This window comes from Varanus komodoensis, unplaced genomic scaffold (assembly GCF_004798865.1).
Source record: "Varanus komodoensis strain SLA01 unplaced genomic scaffold, ASM479886v1 scaffold101, whole genome shotgun sequence".
NCBI lineage: Eukaryota > Metazoa > Chordata > Lepidosauria > Squamata > Varanidae > Varanus > Varanus komodoensis.
In genome coordinates, this window is record NW_025335275.1 from 1,089,499 (window position 1) to 1,113,381 (window position 23,883).

The 23,883-nt window shown below is 45.9% G+C and overlaps 3 protein-coding genes across 7 annotated transcripts in view; 2 read left to right on the forward strand and 1 right to left on the reverse strand.

Moving 5' to 3' along the window:
* Positions 1 to 16,478, reverse strand: part of RIMKLB (ribosomal modification protein rimK like family member B) — a 266,672-nt gene extending 250,194 nt beyond the window's left edge. Inside the window, exons 1-3 of the mRNA XM_044419319.1 lie at positions 16,420 to 16,478; positions 15,894 to 16,048; positions 6,238 to 6,297 (exon numbers count right to left, since the gene is read on the reverse strand). The gene's annotated coding sequence lies outside the window, so the exon portion shown is untranslated. The remainder of the gene's footprint in view (positions 1 to 6,237; positions 6,298 to 15,893; positions 16,049 to 16,419) is intronic.
* AICDA (activation induced cytidine deaminase) lies at positions 4,614 to 10,498 on the forward strand. Its single transcript, XM_044419335.1, has 5 exons — positions 4,614 to 4,628; positions 6,094 to 6,309; positions 9,491 to 9,761; positions 10,081 to 10,196; positions 10,445 to 10,498. Exons 1-5 carry the CDS (start codon positions 4,614 to 4,616, stop codon positions 10,496 to 10,498), a joined length of 672 nt encoding a protein of 223 aa, XP_044275270.1.
* PHC1 (polyhomeotic homolog 1) overlaps positions 16,099 to 23,883 on the forward strand; it is a 56,802-nt gene continuing 49,017 nt past the window's right edge. For all 5 annotated transcript variants that reach the window (XM_044419312.1, XM_044419315.1, XM_044419316.1 and 2 more), the window contains exon 1: positions 16,099 to 16,407. The gene's annotated coding sequence lies outside the window, so the exon portion shown is untranslated. The remainder of the gene's footprint in view (positions 16,408 to 23,883) is intronic.

Sequence of the window (23,883 nt, forward strand, 5' to 3'; positions counted from 1 at the left end):
CGGCTTTGAATGCGCAAAGGGAGGAACCCTAGTTCAGGACCCCGCAACATACTCCAGAACTCCAGATAACCCCACTGAGCCAGTTTCATGTAAATGTTGAATAGCACCTGCAAGTAAAAATTTCCAAACCTCAGGGGAATGCCTTCCTTTTTTCTACATGAGTCACTTTCTGGCTATGTTTCCTGATTGGACACAAACAGGAAGCCAACAGCCAACCCCTTCTGAAATCAACATATGAGGTAGCAGACCTACTTGCACCCAGAAGAGTTTGTTTGAAAGTAGGCAAAGAAAAGAGAGAGAGAGAGAGAGAGAGAGAGAGAGAGAGCGCGAGCACAACTTGCTTTTAAGATAACAATACAACTCACTTCTATTTTTTGCTGCCACAGAATATCATTCTGTTTGGAATTTGATCAGTATATTTCCCATTTCTATCCACAGAGATGTACAAATCAGCAAAATCTGAGCTCATTGAGTTTCTCTGATTTTCACCTCAAAGTTCATTCAGACTCATGTTCATGTAAGAGTTGGGGTTTTGTGCACATTTTTCCTAATATACTCATCAAATTTCTCTCATTGAACTAGAATCAATAGTTCTAAACTGATGGGACTTGGAAGGTCACAAGTTACTACTCCCGAATAAAGTATATTTCTACATATTTCTCAGTTGTGCAAATTGCATCACAAGCTCAGTAATGCATGGATTTCAGATGGCCGATTGCATTTGGGTCTGAGTTCAGTTCTGGGAGCTGTGAACTGGATAACTTCTGGTTAAACATGAAGTGAAACAAACCTCTGTCGGGCCTTTTATGCAAGTATGAAGTTAACTTAGGTTGTTGAGTTCTCACTGCAACTGTGAGAAAAAGGTGATGAAGGGCTGAGATTATTTTTAACCCATTCATTCCTGTTTTGCATTGTCTTTGGGGGTGCTAAGTATTTTGCTTCAACGAACACAATTGTTCACAGCCTGCTCCCACCCTCCAGGGTAGAGCCATTAGACAGAAATAGGCATGTAGCTAGCAGACAGCAGTGTCATACTTATTTTGACCATACCTCCTCAATCAACACTACTCTTAAGATTTCTTCCCTCTGTGGCAAATACAGAGATTCATATAATCTTTTAAAAATGTTGTTTCTAGCAGTATCTCATGTGATTACTTGAAGTGTTTCCTTTCTCTTTCAAGGCATTAGGAAACTGTAAGCCATCCTGAGAACCACTGGGTATTGGACAAGGCAAAAATTACCCAAATAAATAAATAAAGTTTCCTGATTTTCTCCTGTTCCAAATTCCACCTGTACAGGACACAATCCAGAAATGCCAGCAAGGGGCCATATAACCTGTTTCTGAAGATGTTTTGGACTTCAGTTCCCATCAATCACAACTAGTGTGGCCAATGGTCAGTTGTAATCTAAAACACTCGGAGGACACCAGATTGGGAATACTAAGCTAGATGCTATGCAGAAAAATAAAACTGTAGACTAGTAGAGTTGGAATGATCCAAATCCCTGTTCACTGCAGGATTCCAAGATAAAGCATCTTTGGCAAAAAGCTGATCAACTGCCTCCTGATTGCCTCCAGTGTGGGAGAGCCTATGACCTCCCTAGGTAATTGGTTCCCTTGTCATACTGTTCTTTCCAGTCAAAGCTTTCCTGATGTCCTGCCAGACATCAGGCTTCCTTTAACTTAAGCCTATTCTTCCACATCATGCATTCTGGGATGATTGAAAAGAGATCCTGACCCTCCTCTGTGTGACAGCTTTACAAGTATATGAAAAGTGCTGTAATATCTCCCCATCATTCATCTCTTTTCAAGGCTAAACATACCCAGTTCTTTCAATCTCTCCTTAAAGTGTTTTGCTTCCAGTCCCCCAATAATCATTCTTGTCCTCCTCCAAATCTTTTCCAATTTGTCTGCAACTTCTTAAACTGTGGTGCCCAGAACTGGACACAATGCTCAAGAAGAGGCATAAGTAGAGCTGAATACAGGGGAACCAGTATCTCACATGATTTCAAAGCTGAACTTCTATAAATGCAGCCCATTATAATATTTGCTTTATTTGCAGCTACTTCATATTGCTGACTCATATTCAGCTTGCGGTCTATAACAATTCCAAGCTCCTTTTCTCTTGTAGTACTGTTGAGCCAAGCATCTCCCATTCGTTTCCCTTTTCTTAGATGTACGAGTAGAACTCAGCATTTGTCCATATTGAATTTCATTCTATTGTCCCTGGCCCACTGCTCAAGATGATCAAGCTCACTTTGAATTTTATTTTTTTTCTTCCAGGGTATTAGCTACCCAATCAAATTTTGTGTCATCTGCAAAATTTGATTAGCATTCCCTGCATCCCTTCATCCAAGTTATTAATAAAAATGTAAGAGCCCAAGATTGAGCCCTGTGGTACCCCACTTGCTACGTCTCCCCACTCTGAGAAGGTGCCATTGAGAAACACCCTCTGAGTCCAATTCTGTATGGATCCACTTGAGAATTGTTTCATCTAGCCTAGTTTCCTGATCAATTGCAGAGATAGCCATGCTTGGTACTCTGGTCACTTTACTTGAGTGGTGCTTTGAAATGGTGGAGTGTTTGTGTCCCTCAGGGAGTCAGTGACCACCCTGAAAAGCCTGTCTCCCACTCTGTCTCCTTCCCTCACCTCTGCTCCTGTCTTTTCTCTGACATTTCTAAGGTCTCTCAACAAGCCTTGTCTTCCCTCTGAGCTGTGGGACAAACAGTGTCCTAAGAATCTGCTGGAATACTGGGACAGTGTGAACACTCAGATGAACACCATTAGGAAATTCTGCCTGGCAGGACATACACCATCAGGATGCTCAAAACTGATGCACTGATGCTCAACGTGCACTTTGCTACAGGGGAGATGCAGGCCCTGAAAGAGTGTGACAATCTTGTGCATGGGGGAGGGCATGGACACGTGTTTAGCAAGGGAGGAGAGAGGGGTAAGTTTGTGGGAAGGATGTTTGTATGTTTGCACACAGCAAGGCAGAAGTGGAAGTGCTTCCACAGTGCTCATCTAGAGCAAAAGTGCTACTCCTGTGAATAGGCAGTTGCTTCTTCTGAGCACCAGAAAAAAACAGTGAATGAAAACAAACCCACCGAAGCAGCAGGCTGAGGCCACGGCCAAGGGAGACTATGGGCCAATGAGGGAGAGGCAGGTGATGCAAGCAGGAGCAGTGCAACCTAGTGCTGATTTTCAGCCACAGAGGCTGATGCAATACCAGCCACCATTTGGACGGAAGATGGAGGAGAGTACAAACCACCCATGCATGGAAACCAAGTAACTGTCTGAACCCAGGAAAGAAGGTGAGATACCATGCCACATTGTTACTACGTGGCATTCATTAACATTATGTATGAACACGACCTCTGAGTTGAATTCTGTAGCCAACTGTGGATCTATCTGAGACTGGTTCCATCTGTTAGCTAGTTTGTTAATCAAAATGTGTCCAGTTCTGGGTACCACGATTTAAGAAAGATGCAGAAAAAATTAGATAGGTCAAGAGGAGGGCAGCAAAAATGATCCAGGGTTTGGAATCACTGCTCTGTGAGGAGAGACTGAGAGAACTGTACGTGTTCAGCCTTGAGAAGAAAAGACTGAGGGGGTATATGATAAGTGCCTCAAAGATTGCCACAAAAAGGAAAGGAAGGAAGTTTATTTTGCTGATACCAGAGTGCAGGACATGGAATAATCATGTCAAGCTGCAACAACCCAGATTCAGGCTAGATATCAGGAAAAGTTTCCTCACTGTCAGAGCAATATGACAGTGGATCCAGCCTCCTAGAGAGGTGGTGGGCTCTCCTACACTAGAGACATTCAAAAGAAACTGGACAACCATTTGAATACAGAGTATCCTACAGGCTAGCTGTCACCACTACATTTTCCCTTTTGCTTGCTAGAAGATCTTCCGTGCCACATGCCTGGCAGAGTAATAGCCTAGACAGACGGCAGCTGTTACACAGGGAATTGGGTGGCAAATAAATAAATTACCATCACACTTCTGACACCAGCATCTGCCTGGAAAGGCAAACTATGGCCAACCCAACTCCAATGCAACCTTTACAGCAAAACTGGCAGAGGCTTGAGTAAGACCCAACTCCTGGTGGCACAACAGAAGTTCACTGGAGCAGCCACTGGGAGACACCCATGTTCTGGTGGCATGGCAGATTCAGGCAGACAGAAGTAGGGTAGAAAATGGCAGGCATGGTATGTGTTCTACAAAGTGAGCCAGCAGAGATTCTCACTTTGCTGTCTCCTTGCTGTGTGTCCTGATCTCGTCTCCCTGCTTGACCTTCCTGGGAGGACTTTATAACCTTTGAGGAGGGCTGTATATCCTATGTTAGTACCCTTTCATGTGGGGCCTGTTTCCCTACTGTGTTTTTTAAAAAACAAAAGCAGCAGTGCTTGTGGATGGTGTGCACCTTAAGACGACTGTTTGGAGGAATACCTAGAGGAATCACAGCGACAGGGTTGCTGCTGCCTTCCATAGAATGAAAACATCAGAGATCAGTCCTGGGAGGGTGCCATGAGTTCACTTACTTTCTACATGTGTGGCTAACCTGTAGGCATCAGCAGCACTGCAGCTCCAATCAGTAGGTATTGGTGATGGACACTGAAGATGTAGGTGGTCTCTTTGCATCATTTTGTCATTCCCTCATTGCCAGCTTTTCCTTCTCATTTGAGGAAAGAGTACAACTATCAGCCAGCAATAGTAGCAACGTCTCCCAGTCACCCAATCAATTTTTAATTAGTGTCTAGCGGTCTTCTTCAACCTGGCACCCTCCAGATGTATTGGACTGCAATTCTCAAACTCCCAGCTAGCATGACTGTGTTGGCTGGGAGATGACACAGCTGAAGCTTGTGCCAGGTTGACAAAGGCTGATGTATAGGATTTCTTGGCCCTGCGTGTTATAACATCTTCCTCAATGATTTAAGTAGAGGAAAACACTTTCAGGAGAGATTAGTCTTGTAACATCATTGCTTTTTATTAAACTCTGTCTACTTAAAGCTGCCTTCTTTAAGAAATGACTAAAAATGTACAGAATTCACTGACCAACTGTATCCTTGTACTCAGAAACTGAGTCAGAATGGGACCTCCTGGGTCATCTAGTCTGACCGTTGGCTCCAGCCAGCTCCACTCATGTAATCTCCAACATGTGGTTGTCCAATCTTTCCTTGAACACCCTCACTGATGGGGCCTCAACCACCTCCCTTGGAAGCCCATTCCATATTCTGGGGCCCTAACCATCAGGTAGTACTTCCTGACATCCAACCTGAAGCCTGGTTCCTTGAGCTTTGGCCCACTGAAATGCACCCTGCCCTCCACTACAGGGAAGAACAAGTTAGGGCCCTCCTCCACATGACAACCCCTTACATACCTATAAGTCTTTCTCTTTAAAGAAATGGAAACAGCCCTCCACCTCCCCTAATGGTGTTCTGAACCCAGTCCTTTTCCCCAAAAAGTTATTAATATTTTATTAAAGTTTTTCACAGCAAGTAGTTGCTCAAGAAGACATAAAACACAGCTAGGGATTCTTTTCAGCCTAAGGACCAAGTTGAGTTTTGCAAAAGCTCTTGGGTCCATTTTCCAGTGGTATGTAGAACTAAAAGCAAAAGCACAGTCAAAGCTTAAAGCTCTTGCTATCAGTAAGTAAGCCTTAGGTGAAGCATTTCCATCTTTTTGACTAGGGAAAAACAGTGCACAGAACTGGCAAACCACCAACTGGTCAGGGGAACGAGGGAACAGCCAACTGGGGAACTCCAAGGGGCAGACTTGTCCTATGGGCCTGAGCTTGCTCAGTCATCATCAAATCATAACATCTGAATCAAACAGATTGTTTCAAATTACCATCAATAATATTATTGTTCCCATTTTTAAAAAACAACACTCACCTCAACCTTTTGTCACCCCTTTGATCATGCTGATTGTATCCCCTTACTTTCATCCACTATCCTTCTTCTTCCTTTGCATTTTACTCTGTCTGTAAAATAGTACTTTGCCCCAGTAGAGCATGGGTCACATTTAGATTTTTATTCTCTCCACTTCTAAAGCTCTCCAGTTATTCAAACTGCAGCTGACTTGTAGCTTGATCACACCACCTTCATATGTGAATATGTGCTACTGATTATTTTGATATCTTTATATCCGTACAGTCTCCTTATGAAACAAAAGAAATTTCTCTATAATTTCAAGAACTTGCGCTGGGCCAAAGGCCGTCATGAAACATACCTTTGCTATGTGGTGAAACGTCGGAACAGTGCTACATCCTGCTCTCTGGATTTTGGATACCTGCGCAATAAGGTAGAGAACGTGAGTCAGGCTTGTGTGAACCGCCTTGTCACAGTCTTACTAACCTGCAAATGTTGGTCTGTATCTACTTTTGTCATATCCGCCATCATTTTAGTAACTTACTCCCAGTTCAGGATCAGTTGGAACATAGTATTTTAACAGTGTGATTATTATTTCTGTGTAAACACATCCTATACCTCTTTAATGATACTTGTACTCAATTATCACATTGGAGGAGTTGGTAATGTAATTACTTCCTGTGTACTGCCAATGTTGATGCTCAGCCCTCAGGAAGGAACAATTCTGGCAGTAGAAGTAAGTATACCATGCCATCTCTCCATTGCAACATTACCAGTGTGACATGAGAACTAATGGCATTTTATTATATTTCTATCCCATGTATTCCTTCAGTGAGCCCAAAATGGCATATATGGTCTTTCTTCATTTTATTCTCCCAACATCCCTGTGGGATAGGTTAAGCTCGGAGATGGTGAGTGGCCCAAAGTGGAGACTTGAACCTGGGTCTCTCCATGATACTGATACACTATACTAACATGTACTAACAACCATGCAGCTAACGCAACATAAGCTCCAGACCTTAATTCCACAAAAATCCATTTAGTATCCTACTGGAATCAATGTATTAATTTATGTTCACCTAACCTTAAATTTTCCCTCGCAATTATCCCTATACCTTCTCAACTTTCATGTCCTTGGTCGCCCTGTACGATGACCAGTGCAGGGAGAGAGACAGGGGGAGTGCATCCCTGTTGGTTCTCCTGGACCTCTCAGTGGCTTTCGATACCATCGACCGTGGTATCTTCCTGGATAGGCTGGCAGGATGGGAGTAGGAGGCACTGCTTGGCAGTGGTTCCACTCCTACCTTGATGGCTGATTCCAGAAGGTGGTCCTGGGGGACTTTGGCTCTGCGCCGTGGCAACTTTGCTATGGAGTACTGCAGGGTTCCATTCTGTCCCCCTTGCTATTTAACATCTACATGAAACCGCTGAGAGAGGTCATCAGGAGGTTTGGGCTGCGGAGTCATCAGTATGCTGATGACACTCAGCTCTACCTCTCTTTTTCAACTAACCCAGGCGAGGCAGTGGCTATACTGAACTGGTGCCTGGCCGAGGTAATGGGCTGGATGAGGGCTAGATGAGCTCAATCCAGATAAGACGGAGGTTCTGTTGGTGGATGATTCGAACTCCTGGGCAGGTACTTGGTTCTTGCCCTGGACGGGGTTGCACTCCCTCTAAAGGACAGGGTCCGCACCTTGGGAGTGCTCCTCGACCCAGAGCTGTCCTTGGAAGCTTTCCTTCAGCTTTAGCTAATCCATCAGCTGCATCCCTACCTGGAGGATTGCCTAGCAACAGTAACATACGCATTGGTTACTTCACGGTTGGATTTCTGTAACGCGCTTTATGTGGGGCTGCTCTTGAAGACAGTCCAGATACTTCAGATGGTTCAAAATAGAGCTGCCAGGATGCTGTCAGGGACTGGGCATTATTCTCACATAACCCCAGTCTCTATCAGCTCTATTGGCTTCCCATTGAAGTCCAGGCTCAATTCAAGGTGCTGGTTTGTACCTATAAAGCCCTAAATGGCTTGGGACCAGGATACCTAAAGGAACGCCTTTTTCCCTATTTGCCCTGCCACCCCCTGAGATCAGCAAAGGAGCCCTCCTCCGGAAACCCTCTGTGAAAGATGTTAGGAGCCAGAGTACCCGGAGGAGGGCCTTATCTGCGGTGGCGCCCTGACTATGGAATGCGCTCCCCAGAGAGGTCCGCCTGGCTCCATCATTATATGTTTTTTGGCGCCAGGTTAAGATCTTTTTATTTAATTAATATTTTAATATGTTTTAATCTTGAATTTTATTATTGTATTTTATTAACTTGCAGCCAGAGTGGGTAGTCAATTTATTTATGCTGTAAGCCATCCAGAGACGTAAGTAATTGGATGGCACACAAATTTTATAAATAAATAAATAAATATCCACAGGCAAGGTAATACAATTTACAGAATCAACAACAAAACATTACCTGGACTGTACCATTTTCAGACAGAGAGAGGAAGATGCATGTTGGAATTTTTCAATCCCTTCTCCTTCACACAGAAATTGTATACAAATATAGACATATGCCATGCTGCTTTTCTGTGTGCAGAGGGGGTTTTTCTGTGTGACATTTGACAAAATGGTTCCTGCAGGAATCAGACCTGGTGGTCTTCTTGGACCCTTCCAATGCTGCTATTATTATTATTATTATTATTATTATTATAACATTTCTATGCCGCCCCTTGCCGAAACCTCGGGGCGGCTTACAACATGATAAAATACATTGAAATACAATAGTACATAATAAATTACCATTAAATATAAAAATACAAAAAATACATTGATTTACAAATACAAAATTAAAATTATCAGTATAAAATAAAAATATAGGAGGAGAAAGAGAAGGAAGAAGTAGTTGCCCAGGCCAGATCATATGTTTTAACAATTGAAATGATGTTTAAATAAAAAGGTCTTTACCTGGCGCCGAAAAACCAGTAACGACGGTGCCAGGCGGACCTCTTTGGGGAGTGAATTCCATAGGTTGGGCGCCACCGCAGAGAAAGCCCTCCTCTGGGTACTTACTCTCCTAATTTCTTTCATGGAGGGTTCCCAGATCTCAAAGGGCGGTCGGGCATATACGGACGTAAGCGCTCATTCAGGTAGCCAGGACCCAAGCCGTTTAGGGCTTGGTAGGTCATAATCAACACCTTGAATTGGGCCCGGGCTTCAATGGGAAGCCAGTGAAGCTGATGGAGGACTGGAGTCATGTGAGCATAACGCCCCGTCCCTGTCAGCAACCTGGCAGCTCTATTTTGCACCAAATTCTATGATTATATGTTTTATGTACCACGATTCTATGTTTCAGGGTAGGGGGAGAATCATCAAAACATGTAACTGCTCCCCTAGAGCATGAAATGGTACAGTCCAGGAAAAACTGATTCTGCTGGTTCTATTATAAGCTAACCCTAACATTTATGGATTGATCAACTGACTCTAGGAACTTTCAAACCTGTCTGATGTTTTCTCAGGCTCTCCGTTCTTATACCTGTAAACTCACACATGTGATCATTCAGTTGTCCATCAGCCATATCTTGGTCCAACCTAGGTCTAATCCTCTACCCCTCTGTGTCACTGCTTCAGTCAGGTTGCCATGTCGAAGTTCTCTTCCTGCGCTACATTTCCACTTGGGATCTGGATCCAAGGCACTGCTATAGGATCACCTGGTTCACTTCCTGGAGTCCCTGTTATGATTGTGCACGACATGTGGCTGACTTCTTGTGTGCTTATCCTAACCTAACACTGCGCATCTTTGCTGCCCGCCTGTACTTCTGTGAAGAGCGCAACGCTGAGCCTGAAGGGCTGCGACGTCTCCACCGTGCAGGAGCTCAGATTGCCATCATGACTTTCAAAGGTGAGACTGGGCAAACTATTGGATTTAGGAGATGGAAAAAGATATAGGGAAGGAGGGAGACTGTCAGGCAATGCAATATGCAGTCATATGCAAAAGTTAATAACAACACTACAGACTTTAACTGGATTAATAACCATCTCTTCCTCTCTCCCAGGCAATCTGGGGACTGTAGTTCTGTGAGGACATCACTGATAAAACTACAATTTCCAGGATTCATTGGAAGCAGTTGCACCAACTAAAGCATTATAAATTGAAGTTTGTTATGTAGCTATATCCTAATATGCCAAAGTATCAATCTTCCTTGCCTCTCTTTTGTCAGATTACTTTTACTGCTGGAACACCTTTGTACAGAACCGAAACAAAACATTCAAAGCTTGGGAAGGGCTTCATGAAAATTCTGTGCGTCTTGCTAGAAGGCTCCGTCGCATTCTTTTGGTGAGGAACTATTTTCCCCTTCTCCCTCCAGGGAAAAGTGGAAGGGGGGTTGCTCCCTCTCACTCCTTTTTTCTTGCTTTTCTCTCCCCTGTTGCCTTGTCTCTTGCTCTTTTCTGCATTCCTTTAATGCATTCTCTGGAACCAACAGCTCCCATATCACAGTTGCCCCTTTTCTTTCGTCTGATCTTCTACCTCTTCCGTCCCAAACAATTGATCCCTGAAAATCTGAACAGTTATTTCTTTTGCAGCCCCTTTATGAGGTTGATGATCTGCGGGACGCCTTCCGAATCCTTGGCCTTTAGAGCACAGGTGTGACAGGAAATGGGGAAGAAATTGGCATGGCAGAAAAACCTGAAGAACAACAGTCTTGCACTATTTCTTTCTCTACTGCTATGAACATCTGCATCCTGAGAAAACCGTTGTCTTCCAGAAAAAAATGAGAAAGACCCTTTAAGGCTTCCTTCATTTGCAGACTGAGAGTTCTTGTGCTGTTCTTTGTTAGGAGGAGCCAGAACTAGAGTTGGTCAAGCCATGTGACCCGATTGATTTGCTGTTAGTAAGGACAGCTAGACAAATGAACATTTTACAGACATGGGGAATTACAGATAGAACATGGCCATCGCTGGGCCACCCCGGGCATGGAGGGCGCCAGGGCCACGCCAGGCCCTCCACCGATGGTGCGGAGGAGGGCGCCCCCATCTTGCCGCCGGATGGGTTTCCGTGCCCCTCCCTGTCCCCCCCCCCGCCAGTGCCGCCGTTTGTGGCCGTTTGTGGCTGTGCGGGGCTGGGCTAGCTGGGGACTAGGTTGGTGGGGGGAAGTTTAATTTTGTATTGGGGGGGAAATGGGGAGTTTTTGATGGTTTTTATAATTTTATTGTATTTTAATTTGTTTTTATGGAGTCGTCCCTGGCTATGTTGACGTTTGTGTTTCCTGGGGAGCGCGTGGGCGCTGCCATTGGGGTGGTCATGGGCAATGGATGTTACAGCGGTGGGGGCTTAACGTGTCCACATAGAAGAAGGAGAGACAGATGGCTGACACCTGTCCCTCCTTCTGGTTTTGCCCCCAGCCAGAGGGTTCCAGGTAGTCTTGTCAACCACCCCTTGGGCCTGACGGTGCTGCTGCTCAATGCCAGGTCGGTCCACAATAAATCTTCCCTCATCCATGACTTGATTGAGGATGAGGGGGCCGACCTGGCTTGCATAACGGAGACCCGGGCGGGAGAGGGGGGGATGTCGCCCTCTCTCAAATGTGCCCGCCTGGGTATCTGGTTCAGCACCATTCACGCCCGGAGGGGAGGGGAGCGGGGTCGCTTTGGTTTACCGAGCCTCCATCTCTCTCACGGGACTTCCGGTCCCTTCGAGGCCAGGGCTGGAGTGCCTCTACTTGGTGTTGGGCGACTGAGACAGACTGGGGATTCTGTTGGTGTACCGTGCACCCTTCTGCCCAACAGACTCCCTGCCTGAGCTGACGGAGATCGTCTCGGACCTGGTGTTGAGGACCCCCCAGGATGTTGGTCCTGGGGGACTTCAATCTCCATGCCAAGACTGGTCTGACCGGGATGGCTCAGGACTTCATGGTTTCCATGATGGCCATGGGGCTGTCTCAACATGTCACCAGCCTGACCCATGAACGTGGACACACTCTGAACCTGGTTTTCTCGACAGGGCAGGAAGAGGGTGGTCTGAGGGTAAGGAATTTATGTCTGACACCCCTGTCTTGGTCAGATCACTTCCTGGTGAGGTTTGTGCTCGAGAGCGGCCTCTCCCTCTGTAAGGGTGAGGACCCGATTGTGTGGGTCCGCCCCTGGAGCCGGATGAATCCGGATGGATTCCTGAAGGCCCTGGGGGAGTTTCCGGCTGACAAGACTGGTGCTCCTGTCAAGGCTCTGGTCGAACTGTGGAACGGGGAGATGACCGGGGCTGTTGACACGATCGCTCCTAAGTGTCCTCTCCCGCCTGGCAGAGCCCACTCTTCCCCCTGGTATACACCTGAATTGCGGGTGATGAAGCAGGCTGGGAGACGGCTAGAGCATAGGTGGAGGAGATCACGGGATGAATCTGACCGAACACACTTGAGAGCCCATTATCGGGCCTATGCTGTGGCGGTGAGGGCGGCGAAAAAGAAATTCTTTTTCGTTTCCATTGCCTCCTCAAAATGCCGTCCGGCGGAGCTTTTTCGAGTGGTGCAAGGCCTGGTTCGTCCAGGTCCTAAGAAAGATCTGGTTCCACCCTTGAAGGCCCGCTGTGACGACTTTGCCAAGCATTTCAGGAAGGAAATTGCTCAGATTCGTCACGAGCTAGACTCTACTAGTGACTCAGAGGTTTCTGGGGAGATACCAATGTCGCCGTCTGGTCCAAAATTAATGGATGAATTTCAGTTATTGAGGCCTGATGATGTGGACAAGGTGCTTGGAAGAGTACGTCCCACCACTTGTCTATTGGACCCTTGCCCATCTTGGTTAATAAATAACTCCAAGCACGGGATTGGGATCTGGATCTTGGAAGTGGTTAACGCTTCTCTGAGGGAGGGTCGGGTACCTGCCCCTTTAAAGGAGGCAGTAGTCCGACCGGTCCTGAAGAAAGCGTCACTGGATCCAGAGATGGCCACTAATTATAGACCAGTGGCCAACATCCTGTTTCTGGGCAAGGTGTTGGAGCGGATGGTGGCGGGACAACTCCAAGCTCTCTTGGATGAAACTGATTATCTGGACCCATTTCAGTCTGGCTTCAGTCCCAGGTACAGTACTGAATCTGCCTTGATCGCCCTGTACGATGACCTGTGCAGGGAGAAGGACAGGGGGAGTGTGTCCCTGTTGGTTCTGCTGGACCTCTCAGCGGCTTTCGATACCATCGACCATGGTATCCTTCTGGATAGGCTAGCGGGATTGGGGGTCGGAGGCACTGCTCTGCAGTGGTTCCGCTCCTATCTCAGTGACCGATTCCAGAAGGTGGTGCTGGGGGACTATGGCTCTGCACCATGGCAGCTATGCCATGGAGTACCGCAGGGGTCCATTCTGTCCCCTTTGCTGTTTAATGTCTACATGAAACCGCTGGGAGAGGTCATCAGGAGGTGTGGGCTACAGAATCATCAGTACGCTGATGATACCCAGCTCTACCTCTCATTTTCCATCCATCCAGGTGAGGCGGTGGCTATGCTGAACCGGTGCCTGGCCGAGGTAATGGGCTGGATGAGGCCAATAAACTGAAGCTCAATCCAGACAAGACGGAGGTCCTGTTGGTTGGCGGATTGGGCTTCGGTGAGGGTGAATTGAACCTAGTCCTGAATGGGGTTGCACTCCCTCTTAGGGACAAGGTCCGCAGCTTGGGAGTGCTCCTCGACCCAGAGCTTTCATTGGAAGCTCAGGTGACAGCAGTGGCGAGGAGCGCTTTCCTTCAGCTTCGGCTGATCCATCAGCTGCGCCCCTACCTGGAGTATGACTGCCTGGTGACAGTGACATACACGTTGGTGACTTCCCACCTTGACTTCTGTAACGCGCTCTACGTGGGGCTGCCCTTGAAGACGGTCCGGATACTTCAATTGGTTCAAAATAGAGCTGCCAGGCTGCTGACGGGGACTGGGCGTTATGTTCACATGACTCCAGTTCTCCGTCAGCTTCACTGGCTTCCCATTGAAGTCCGGGCCCAATTCAAGGTGTTGGTGATGACCTATAAAGCCCTAAACAGCTTGGGTCCTGGCTACCTGATGGAGCGCTTACGTCCATATATGCCCACCCACCCACTCCCTGAGATCTGTGGGAGAGGCCCTTCTCCGGGAACCCTCCATGAAGGAAATAAGGAGGGTAGGTACTCGGAGCAGGGCTTTCGCTGCGGTGGCGCCCAATCTATGGAATGCATTCCCCAGAGAGGTCCGCCTGGTGCCGTCGTTATTTTTCGGTGCCAGGCGAAGACCTTTTTATTCAAACGTCATTTTAATTGTTAATACTATTTATTTATTTTATTCTTCGACCAGGGCGACTTATTTTATATTGTTAACTTGTTTTATATTTTTATTGTATAATATTTTAATTGATATATGTGTGAGCCGCCCCGAGGCTTCGGCAAATGGGGCGGCATAGAAATTTTCTAAATAAATAAATAAACAAACACGTCTGGCCAAATCAATTGGTATCATCATCAATATAGAATTCAGAATCTTAGATTACAGAGGTGTTCTGCATCCACAGGAAAAATGGATTTATGCAGGGAAAACAGCATGTCTTGAAGCCCTGTACAATGAACCACTTATACTTTGTTTCAGTGGAGACCTACTGATACTGGATTGACTTGGAAACCATAATGTAGCTGTTAAACCACACCCCCATAGCTGGGGTGGCACTGGCTTTGTGCTCACATGAAAGCACTTCACTGAGTCTTCAGTCTGTCATGTTTCTCAGCCAGATCGATGTATTGGCAAAAATACACTACAGAGTGCTGACACTCTTGCTGGGACTGGAAGTGGCACTAGCTTGTTCTGCACATGATGTTCGTTTTTTTCACCAAGTTACACAAACCCTAGCAATCTTTCCTTTCATATCTTGTTGTATCACAGTGATAAGAACATATATTAATATTAATCAATAGAATCTATAAATTAGAATGCATTCCAATGGTCCCTGGGAAGCACCCCAGGACCATAGGATACTGCAGATCTCCCCACTCAGAGATGGAGATATGCTGCGAATGTCCGTCTGTCACCAGTGGTATAGTCCAGTAATCCAGTGGTGCTCTGTGGGTAGTACAGGCCAAAAAAAGGAATGTGAGAATAGAATCCACCAGATCCAAAGTTCTTTGTTTCCTGGACATACCTTTGGAAGTGCATGGTTGGACATGCCAACTCTGCAGATGATATAGTTACTTTCCCTCCCATCTGAACCAAACTCTCAACAATTTTTAAAAGAAAAGACAGCAAGAAAAAAGGGGAAAAGTAAAAAGCTGCCCTTCACATCTTCTCATCTTGCTGGCATATGCTTGCAGGGCTTGAGAAGTGGCAGTTCTTCCACCTCAGACCCTCTTCCTCAAACCTGTTTGACATCAATAGGATTGCTTTCTCAGATTAAATCTCATAGTTTTAAAAATATTGTCATTGTCAACAAATGATATATATAACATGTACAGATTATATATATACATATGTGTGCCTGTCTCAAATAAAACTACTTATTATAAATGAATATTACAATAGTAATACTTAATGGCAGTAATGTATAAAGATATAAATAAATATGATATAAATATCATGAAACCTGTCATTCTAAAACTGAGAATCCAATTTTGAAAAACCCTAAGACATTTGTGACTGTAGCAACATCTATAGCAACTGCTGTATCAGAGGTGGGCAACCCTTCAGATGCTTTGGCCTTCAGTTCCCTTGAGCTCATATTATTGGCTCTGCTGGTTAGGGCAGATGGAAGTTGTAGGCTCAAACAGGTAAAGGCCATCTTCCTGTCCTACGTGTTCTTTCCTAGGATGGACCATGTCAAACTAGTTCCCTTCATTCTCACGGTGTTCCTATACCTTTAAGAGGCAGAAGAGTTCAACAGGTAAAACTCAAGAAGGAAAGAAAATCTTCCGAGCCACTTTCACCTACTGTTGCGGGGTGGGGTGGGGTGGGGGAGTGAGCTCTACAAGAAAAACGGGAGTGTCGCCCGAAATGGTCTGGGTGTAGCCCATCGCATTCACCCCGTCTCGGAAGCAAACCTCAATAAGTGTAATGGCACGGAATTGCCCTTGTCGCCTCTGAGCAGCCTTAGGCCCAACGGAGCCTGCTTTCCAATCCCCATGGCAACCAAAATCCTCGGAGAAGCAAGAAGAGTGGTCATGTGTCCCGGAAGGGCAGCCTTTCAGCGCCCCCTCTGGCAGGAAGTGGAAAGAAATTAGAAAGAGTGAAATTGGAGTGGGAGGTCCGCGGCCAAAGAAATAAACACTCGGCGATAGCAGTGAGGTGGAGCGGGTCACTGGCAGCAGCTTTGTGCCGTGCGGGGGGAAAGTGGAGCTGGTCCTTAAGGAAGGGGCCCGTCGAAGGGGCGCGGTTGTTCCCTGCCGCTGTGCCCCTCCCCTCTCCTCTCCTGCCGCTCCGCCGCTGCCCACTGGGCCCCGGCTCCGCCCTCCCCGCTTGCTCCTTTCCCCCGTGGGGGTCCCGTCTGGTTTGCTGCCGTTCCCCCATGAGGCGCGTCCCCCTCAGTGCACAGGCTGGGCCTAGCTGGAACCGGAGGTAAGCACGAACCGCTGCCCGGGGCCAACTCCGTAGGGGAAGGCGAGCAGCCAGCCTCCTCTCTTGCCGTCGTTGCGGCCGTTCCACCCTCACACCCAGTAGTCTCTGCCCATTTGATACTGGGCCTCTTACTCGCTGACGGCTCTGGTTTTTTTCTCTTCCCGCTCTTCCGTCTGGCCAATAACACCCTAGGCGGCGTAAATCTACGTTTGCTACCATGGGTACACTGCAGAGGCAACAACATCCATCCTGCTGCCTTTGATTACACTTGTAAACACGCATTGGTCATATTCATATTTTAGGCGGCTTCTTCATCTTCAGCATACTCCTACAAACGTGCATGCATTTGAAGAATTTGCTTCTCCTCTCTTGAGGCTTTTCAGTATTATTCTGTCTCCACCTTGTCTACTGATACTGACCCCTTCCTGAGTCTTGTGATGACTTCTTGTGGTTACCATCGTGCATATATAGATATTAAGAGGTTTTGATAGAAGTTTAGGTTTTGATTCACACTTACCCCTTTCAGTATGGGAAGATGTTTTGTTTACTGAAATATCTATGAAACACTTGGAGCAATGAAATGTTCTGTATGAGGGCTGTACTGATGTTTTATGTTGCAGCCATGTTTGCACTAGTGATATATGAGTATTTTCCCACTGTACATGTAACATGTAAAGGACTGATCCATATTCAGCTATGCCCCTACTTGGACAGGGACAGTCTGGCTTCAGTAATGCATGCTTTGGTAATTTCTAAATTAGATGACTCAACATACTCTGTGTGGAGCTGCCCTTGAAGACGGTGCCAAATGCAGCAGGCAGGTTGATAACTGTGATCCAGAGGTCCAAACATATAAGACTGGTGCTGGGCCACCTGTTTGGGCTGCCTGTATTCTTCCAGCACAATTCAAGGTGCTGGTCTTAACTTATAAAGCCCTACATGGCTTGGGGCTGGAATACCTCTCCCAACCCCGACCAGACCCTACACTCAGCATCTGGGTGCCAACCCCTTGAATGGCTCAGAGTGACAACTAGGAAGAGGGCTTTTTCTGTGGTCCCCCCCCCCCCCAACTTTTGGAACAACCTCCCTGCTGCAGCCCAACTGGTGCCAAATTTGCCATCTTTTTAGTATCACGTTAAGACAGCCCTCCTTGCAGAAGCCGTTAAAGATCTCCCTAGTCTTTATTTTCAGGGGCCTGCATGATTAGCCAGGTGCCTTTCTTTTGCTTTTGACTGGATCTTTATAATTGCCTTTTGCTGTTCTTTCATGTTCTTTTAAATTATTTTTAATTCTTAATGTTTTTCTATTGTACTTTATTGTTTTATACTTTGTTGTAAACCACCCAAAGAGCTTTGACTATGGGCAGTATACAAATGAAATTAATAATAATAATTTCTATGACTCCAAATAATGCTGTTCAGACTTTCTCAGATTTAGGTACAGAGTATATTAAGATTTAGGAAGATGCATCCATTTTTGTCTTTTATTCCAGCTAGAAAATAACAATCAAGCTCTATAAATACAGTTGCCTCGAGATCCGAAGTAACCCTTGTAACCCTTCCAACCCTGTGTGAATATTTAAAAGGCTGTCGAGACAGCTGGAATCTCTTCTTGATCATCCCAGAGTGCAAGACATGGAATAGTATGTTTAAGTTGCAAGAAGCCAGACTGCAGCTGAACATCAGGAAAAACTTCCTGACCATAAAGGCAGTACGACAATAGAACTAATTACCTAGGGAGGTCGTGGGCTTTCCTGCACTAGAGGCATTCAAGAGTCAGTTGTCCAGCCATTTGTCAGAGATTCATTGAGCAGGAGGTTGGACTCCATGGCCTTATTGGCCCCTTCCAAGTCTACTAATCTATGAGTGTATTATATAGCATGTTTCAGGTATCAAAACTACTTTACTGAAATAATGTATCTACAATAACCTTGAAAGATCCTTATATTGCAGATAGGATGTCATGCTTGGGAATAGTGTCTTGTTAAGATCATTTACAGCACATTTTTGGACAGAAATAAGTCATGTTGACTGAGGAATACAGGGAGTTTTAGGGCATATTTTTGTCGAACAATGCATAAGAATGTACACTTAGTGAGTGCTTGGCAGAGGTGAGATCTGAAACAAGGGCTTCCTGGCCAAAGCATCCAGAAGATCCCAAGTTGTTCACCTCTGCAAGGAATAGTAGTGAACATGATGTGAACTTATGACTATGATTATTTGTGAATAAATGTTGCTCCATGATAAGTTATTTATATGCAGTTGAACAAGCATGTGTACAAAGTATATCAGTGTGTAAAAATTAAATGATTTTTCTCTTCCCAGGAATTAAATATATAGGGAATATTTCCAAATATACATAATCAGGAAAGACTGAGTGACATGCAGTTTTTATTTATTTAAAAAAGTTAGTGTTTGCTGATGAAAGAATTAATATTTATATATGGATAAACTGAGAATTCTTGAAGAAGAACTTCATACTTCCTCACTAGTGTAAAGACAGTGGTTAAGTAGTTCAAACATAAACATTTTAGTTGTAGGAGTAACTTGTGAGAGCACTAGCAGTAGCCTTCTTAATGTGCCTTATTTTCTAAGGTAAGTCTAGATAATGGATGATTTTCAGACTTAGATATTTACAGAACTGATCCCAGGTCTTCATTTTACTCCCAAATTATTTTCTTTCACTTAACGAAGTTCACCCTACGCTAAATTCTCTAAAAACAGGTAAGCTGAATCTTATGGGAAAATTTAGTATATTAATAGCTTTCTATAATTATGGAGTTGCATGAACAACTCTATAGATAAGGTGTCTTGATATCTCGACATTCTTCCAGTATATCTCTTGAGTATTATATTCTTTATATTATGGGATTAACGCAGCTTCTTTTCTACTGATAATGAATTTCCTTAGTGGAATTCCACTCAGAATATAATTTCCGCTTTTCTCCAATGCAACTTCCTCCCAGCACCACCTCTCTTACTACTCTGGAAGGTCCTCCACAATTTTCCAAGGCAGATGTCACAGGGACAGGTCTGCAGGAAGAGGGAAATCCATGAAAAGGTTCCCTCATTTTGCCAGTGGGATTGCTCCACTGTATCATTAAGCTACAAAAAACCAAAAGGAGTGCTTCTATCTGCAGGTGGTAGATTTTGCATTCAATGCATTGTCTTGATTTTATCAATATTAAAATTTATATTGATTATCTGCCTTGGGGTATATTTAGGCCACAATTTGTGTGTGTAGGGATGTGTGAATCCACTGAAAGGTTGCTTGTGATAGTAATTCCAAATATTACATTGAAAGGTGAGGACCACACATTAAATTATGTATGTATTTTCTTAATCCATAACTTCAGTTTCTGCTTTTGATGCTTGAATATAGGTCAATCAATTATGTTGCATGATATGGCAATCTTGTGTCCTGGGTATGAGAAAAGAACTGGTATAGTGGTGCCAATTGGTATAGCTTGGACAGGTTCAAGATTTTAGCTTTCTGGTACCATTGAAGTACAAGGAGGCTGAGGGACCCGAAGAAAGGGGGTCATGGGAAGGAGCTGAGATGCATGTATACTAACGCTAGAAGCATAGGAAACAAGAAGAGCTTGAGGCTCTCCTGGGAATAGGAGGGTATGACCTGATGGGGATCACAAAAACTTGGTGGGATGAAAGGCAGGATTGGAATGTAAACATAGAGGGGTATGTCCTATTCAGAAAGGACAGGAAGGGAAAGAGAGGAGGGGACATAGCATTATATGCCAGGGAAGGGATAGGATGCAAAGAGAAAGAGGGTGGTGCAGATGGGGATCTGGTAGAGGTGGTCTGGGTAAAACTAAAGGGTCTTGGTGGGGGGAGGGACCTGACAGTAGGGATATGCTATCACACACCAAGTCAATTTGAGACCCTGGTAGACCAGATTTGAAGGATATCTTGGGGGAGTTATGGGAGACTCACTCAGCGCTGACAGCCAAGTCACATTGCTTCGTAGACACTATAGAGGGATGGTTTTTCACACAGAGGGTCCAGGAGGCAATGAGGGGGAGAAATATCCTTGACTTAGTTTTGACCAACAGGGAAGGCCTGGTGGATAAGGTACAGATTAGGGGAGCTCTGAATGCAAGTGATCAGTCCATTCTTTGCTTTGAGATCAGGGGAATGGGGATGAGCGACAGGTAGAATACTAGAAGCTGGGATTTCACAAGGGCAAAGTTTGGTCAACTGAAGGCCAGACTTGGGAAGGTCTCCTGGGAAGAGGGTACTTGAAGGCAAGGGAGTTCAGGAGGGGTGGACGGCACTAAAAAGAGAGGTCCTGGCGGTGCAATACCTCTTGACGATACTGCTAGTTAGCAAGGTGGGGAGGTAAAGGAGAGCACCGCTGTGGATGCAAAAAGAGGTGGTAAGAGGGATTAGACGTAAGGGGAACTTCTGTAGGAAATGGGCACTGGAGCAAGTAAACAAAAGGGTATACCAGGAGGAGAAGGCTAGTTGCAGAAGGATTCTTCGCAAGGCTAAGGTTGGTAATAAGCTGAGACTTGCAACAAGAAGGACTTCTCTCAATATGTAAATAGCCAGAGGAAGGGGAGACAGGCGGTGGGACCACTTAATAAGGAAGAAGGGGGTTCAGTGACTGAAGTGATGGAACAGGCACAGATGCTGAATTACTATTTTGCCTTTGTGTTCTCCTCAAAGCAGGATGGGGGAGATTTACATAGGGACTGGATGAGGCTGGGGATTTAGGCACTGATTAGGCTCACCCCCCTAGAAGTTGAGGGGCTCCTCAGGGCACTGGACATTACAATGGCACTGGGCCCTGACAGATTACACCCCAGGGTACTTTGGGAGTTGGCAGGCGTTCTTTCGCGCCCGCTGACCTCCATTTTTGAGTCCTTGTGGAGAACGAGTGAACTTCCAAAGGACTGGAGGATGGAGTCAGTGGTCCTAATTTTCAAAAAGGGTAGTAGAGGGGACATGGGGAATTACAGACCAGTTAGGCTTACATCCATTCCAGGAAAGACAAAGGAAAGACTTCTAATAGTGATAGATCTAGTAATCCTAGATAGGGAAGGGAAATTGGTGGCCAAGCAACACAGCTTCTGCAAAAACAGGTCCTGCCAGACAAACCTTGTGGAATTTTATGACGAGATTTCGAGATGACTAGATGGAGGGGATGTGAGTGGTTAACCTGGACTTCAGCAAGGCATTTGACAAAGTGCTGCATGGTATCCTGGTTGAGAAATTGAGGAGTTTGGGGATAGACCAGTGCACTATCTGATGGATTAGGGCATGGCTGACGGACCAAAAGCAGAGGGTAACTATTAGTGGGGAATCATTGGGATGGCAGCCAGTGACGAGCGGGGTCCCCCAGAGCTCTGTCCTGGGACTGATCCTGTTCAATATTTTCACCAAGGACCTGGAAGAAGGGGTGAACAGTCTGCTGATCAAATTCACAGACTATACTAACATGGCAGCGGTGACCACAAGTGAGAACAGGTAGTCCAGATCCAAAAGGATCTTGGACAGACTATGGAAGTGGGTGGGGGATAACAGGATGGCGTTCAGTGTGGAGAAGTGCAAGGTCTTGCACTTGGTGCATAGGAATGAGTGTCATAAGTACAGGTTAAGGGACCAGTGGCTGGAGAGCAGCACTTGTGAAAGGGATCTCGGGGTATTAGTTGACCGCAGGTTAAACATGAGTCAGCAGTGGGACAGGACAGTCAAGAGGGCAAATGCCAGCCCTGGACGCATAGCCAGAAACATGGCTTCTAGATGGAGAGAGGTATTACTGCCAATCTGCTGCACCCACAGCTGGAGTATTGTGTTCAGTTCTGAGCTCCAAATTACAGGAAGGATATAAGCAGGTTGGAATCGGTGCAGTGTATGGCCACAAAGATGGTGGCCAGTTTGCAGGGGATGCTGTATGAGGTGAAACTGAGGGAACTGGGTCTTTTCAGCCGGGAAAAGAGGAGACTTGGAGGGGATGTGTTGGCAACATTTTTGTACATGGGGGGGTATCACACGGAGGTGAGCAGGAGAAGGTATGGCATTGGAGGTTTAACACGTCATTGCAGAAGAAGGGAGGGCAGATGGATAATACCTGTTCCCCTTTCTGGTTTCCCCCCACATGGAAGTTACCAGACTGTGATATCAACCGGCCCTCAGGTTTGGTGCTGCTGCTGTTGAATGCCAGGTTGGTTCTAAACAAATCACCCCTCATCCATGATTTAATTGTGGATGAGTGGGCCGACCTGGCATGTATCATGGAGGCCTGGGTGGGAGAGGTGGGGAAGATGGCACTTTCCCAGCTGTGCCCACCCGAATATTCGATTCAGCACCAAGCTCGCCTAGAGGGGAGGGGAAGAGATGTCGCTGTAATTCTTAAAGATATGATCTCCCTTACGAGGCTCCTGGTCCCTTCAAGGCTGGGCCTTGAGTGTTTGCACTTGGTGTTGGGTGATCGAGATGGGTTGGGGATTCTGTTGTTGTTCTGTGCACCCTTCTGCCCAACAGCCTCCTTGCCTGAGCTGATAGAGATTGTCTCAGACCTGTTGTTGAAGACCTCAAGGATGTTGGTCCAGGGGGACTTCAATTTCCATGCCAAAACTGTTCTGACTGGGGCAGCCCAAGACTTCATGGCCACCATGACAGCCATGGGGCTGTCTCATCATGTCTCTGACCCAACACATGAACGAGGCCACACTCTGGACCTGGTTTTCTCGATAGGGCAAGAAGATGGTGATCTGGAAGTGAGGGATTTGACGTTATCCCCTTTCCATGGTCACATCATCTCCTTGTGAGGTTTAAACTTAGGGCAGGTTTTCCCCTCCAGAAGGTTGCAGACCGTATTAAAATGGTCTGGCCTTGGAGTATAATGGATCCTGAGGGCTCTGGGGGAATTTCGTTTGATGAAACTGGCACTTCTGTTGATGCCCTGGTTGATTTGGGGAATGGAGTATTGGCCCAGGCAATTGACACAATCACTCCTAAGTGTCCTTTCCTGCCACGCAGAGCTCATGCGGCACCTAGGTATATGCTTGAGCTTCAGGCAATGAAGCAGGCTGGGGGATGACTAGAGCATAGGTTGAGGAAATCCTGTGCTGAATCTGACCGTACACAACTGAGAACCCATTATCTGGCCTATGCTGTTGTGATAGGGCAGCGAAGAAGGAATTCTTTGCTGCTTCCATTGCATCCTCACAGTGCCATCCAGGGAACTTTTGCAGATCATGCGGGATCCGTTACATTCTGGACCAAAAAATTGATTTCATCGCACCATTGGTGGCCTGTTGTGACGACTTTGCCCAGCACTTTAGGGATAAAATGGCTCAGATTCATTATGAGCTGGACTCCACAGTTGATGTAGTACCTGTACAGGAGGTGTCCAGAGTGCTGTTTGGTCCATCTTTGTTGGATGAGTTTCAATTGTTGCAGGCTGAGGACGTGGACAAGGTTCTTGGACCTGTCCGGCCTACCACTTGTTTAC

What these genes read in the sequence shown, in the direction of transcription:
- AICDA (XM_044419335.1), top strand. An exon ending in TTGGATACCTGCGCAATAAG is followed by an intron (nt 6,310 to 9,490) that starts GTAGAGAACGTG and finishes TCACTGCTTCAG; the next exon opens with TCAGGTTGCCATGTCGAAGT. An exon ending in TGCCATCATGACTTTCAAAG is followed by an intron (nt 9,762 to 10,080) that starts GTGAGACTGGGC and finishes CTCTTTTGTCAG; the next exon opens with ATTACTTTTACTGCTGGAAC.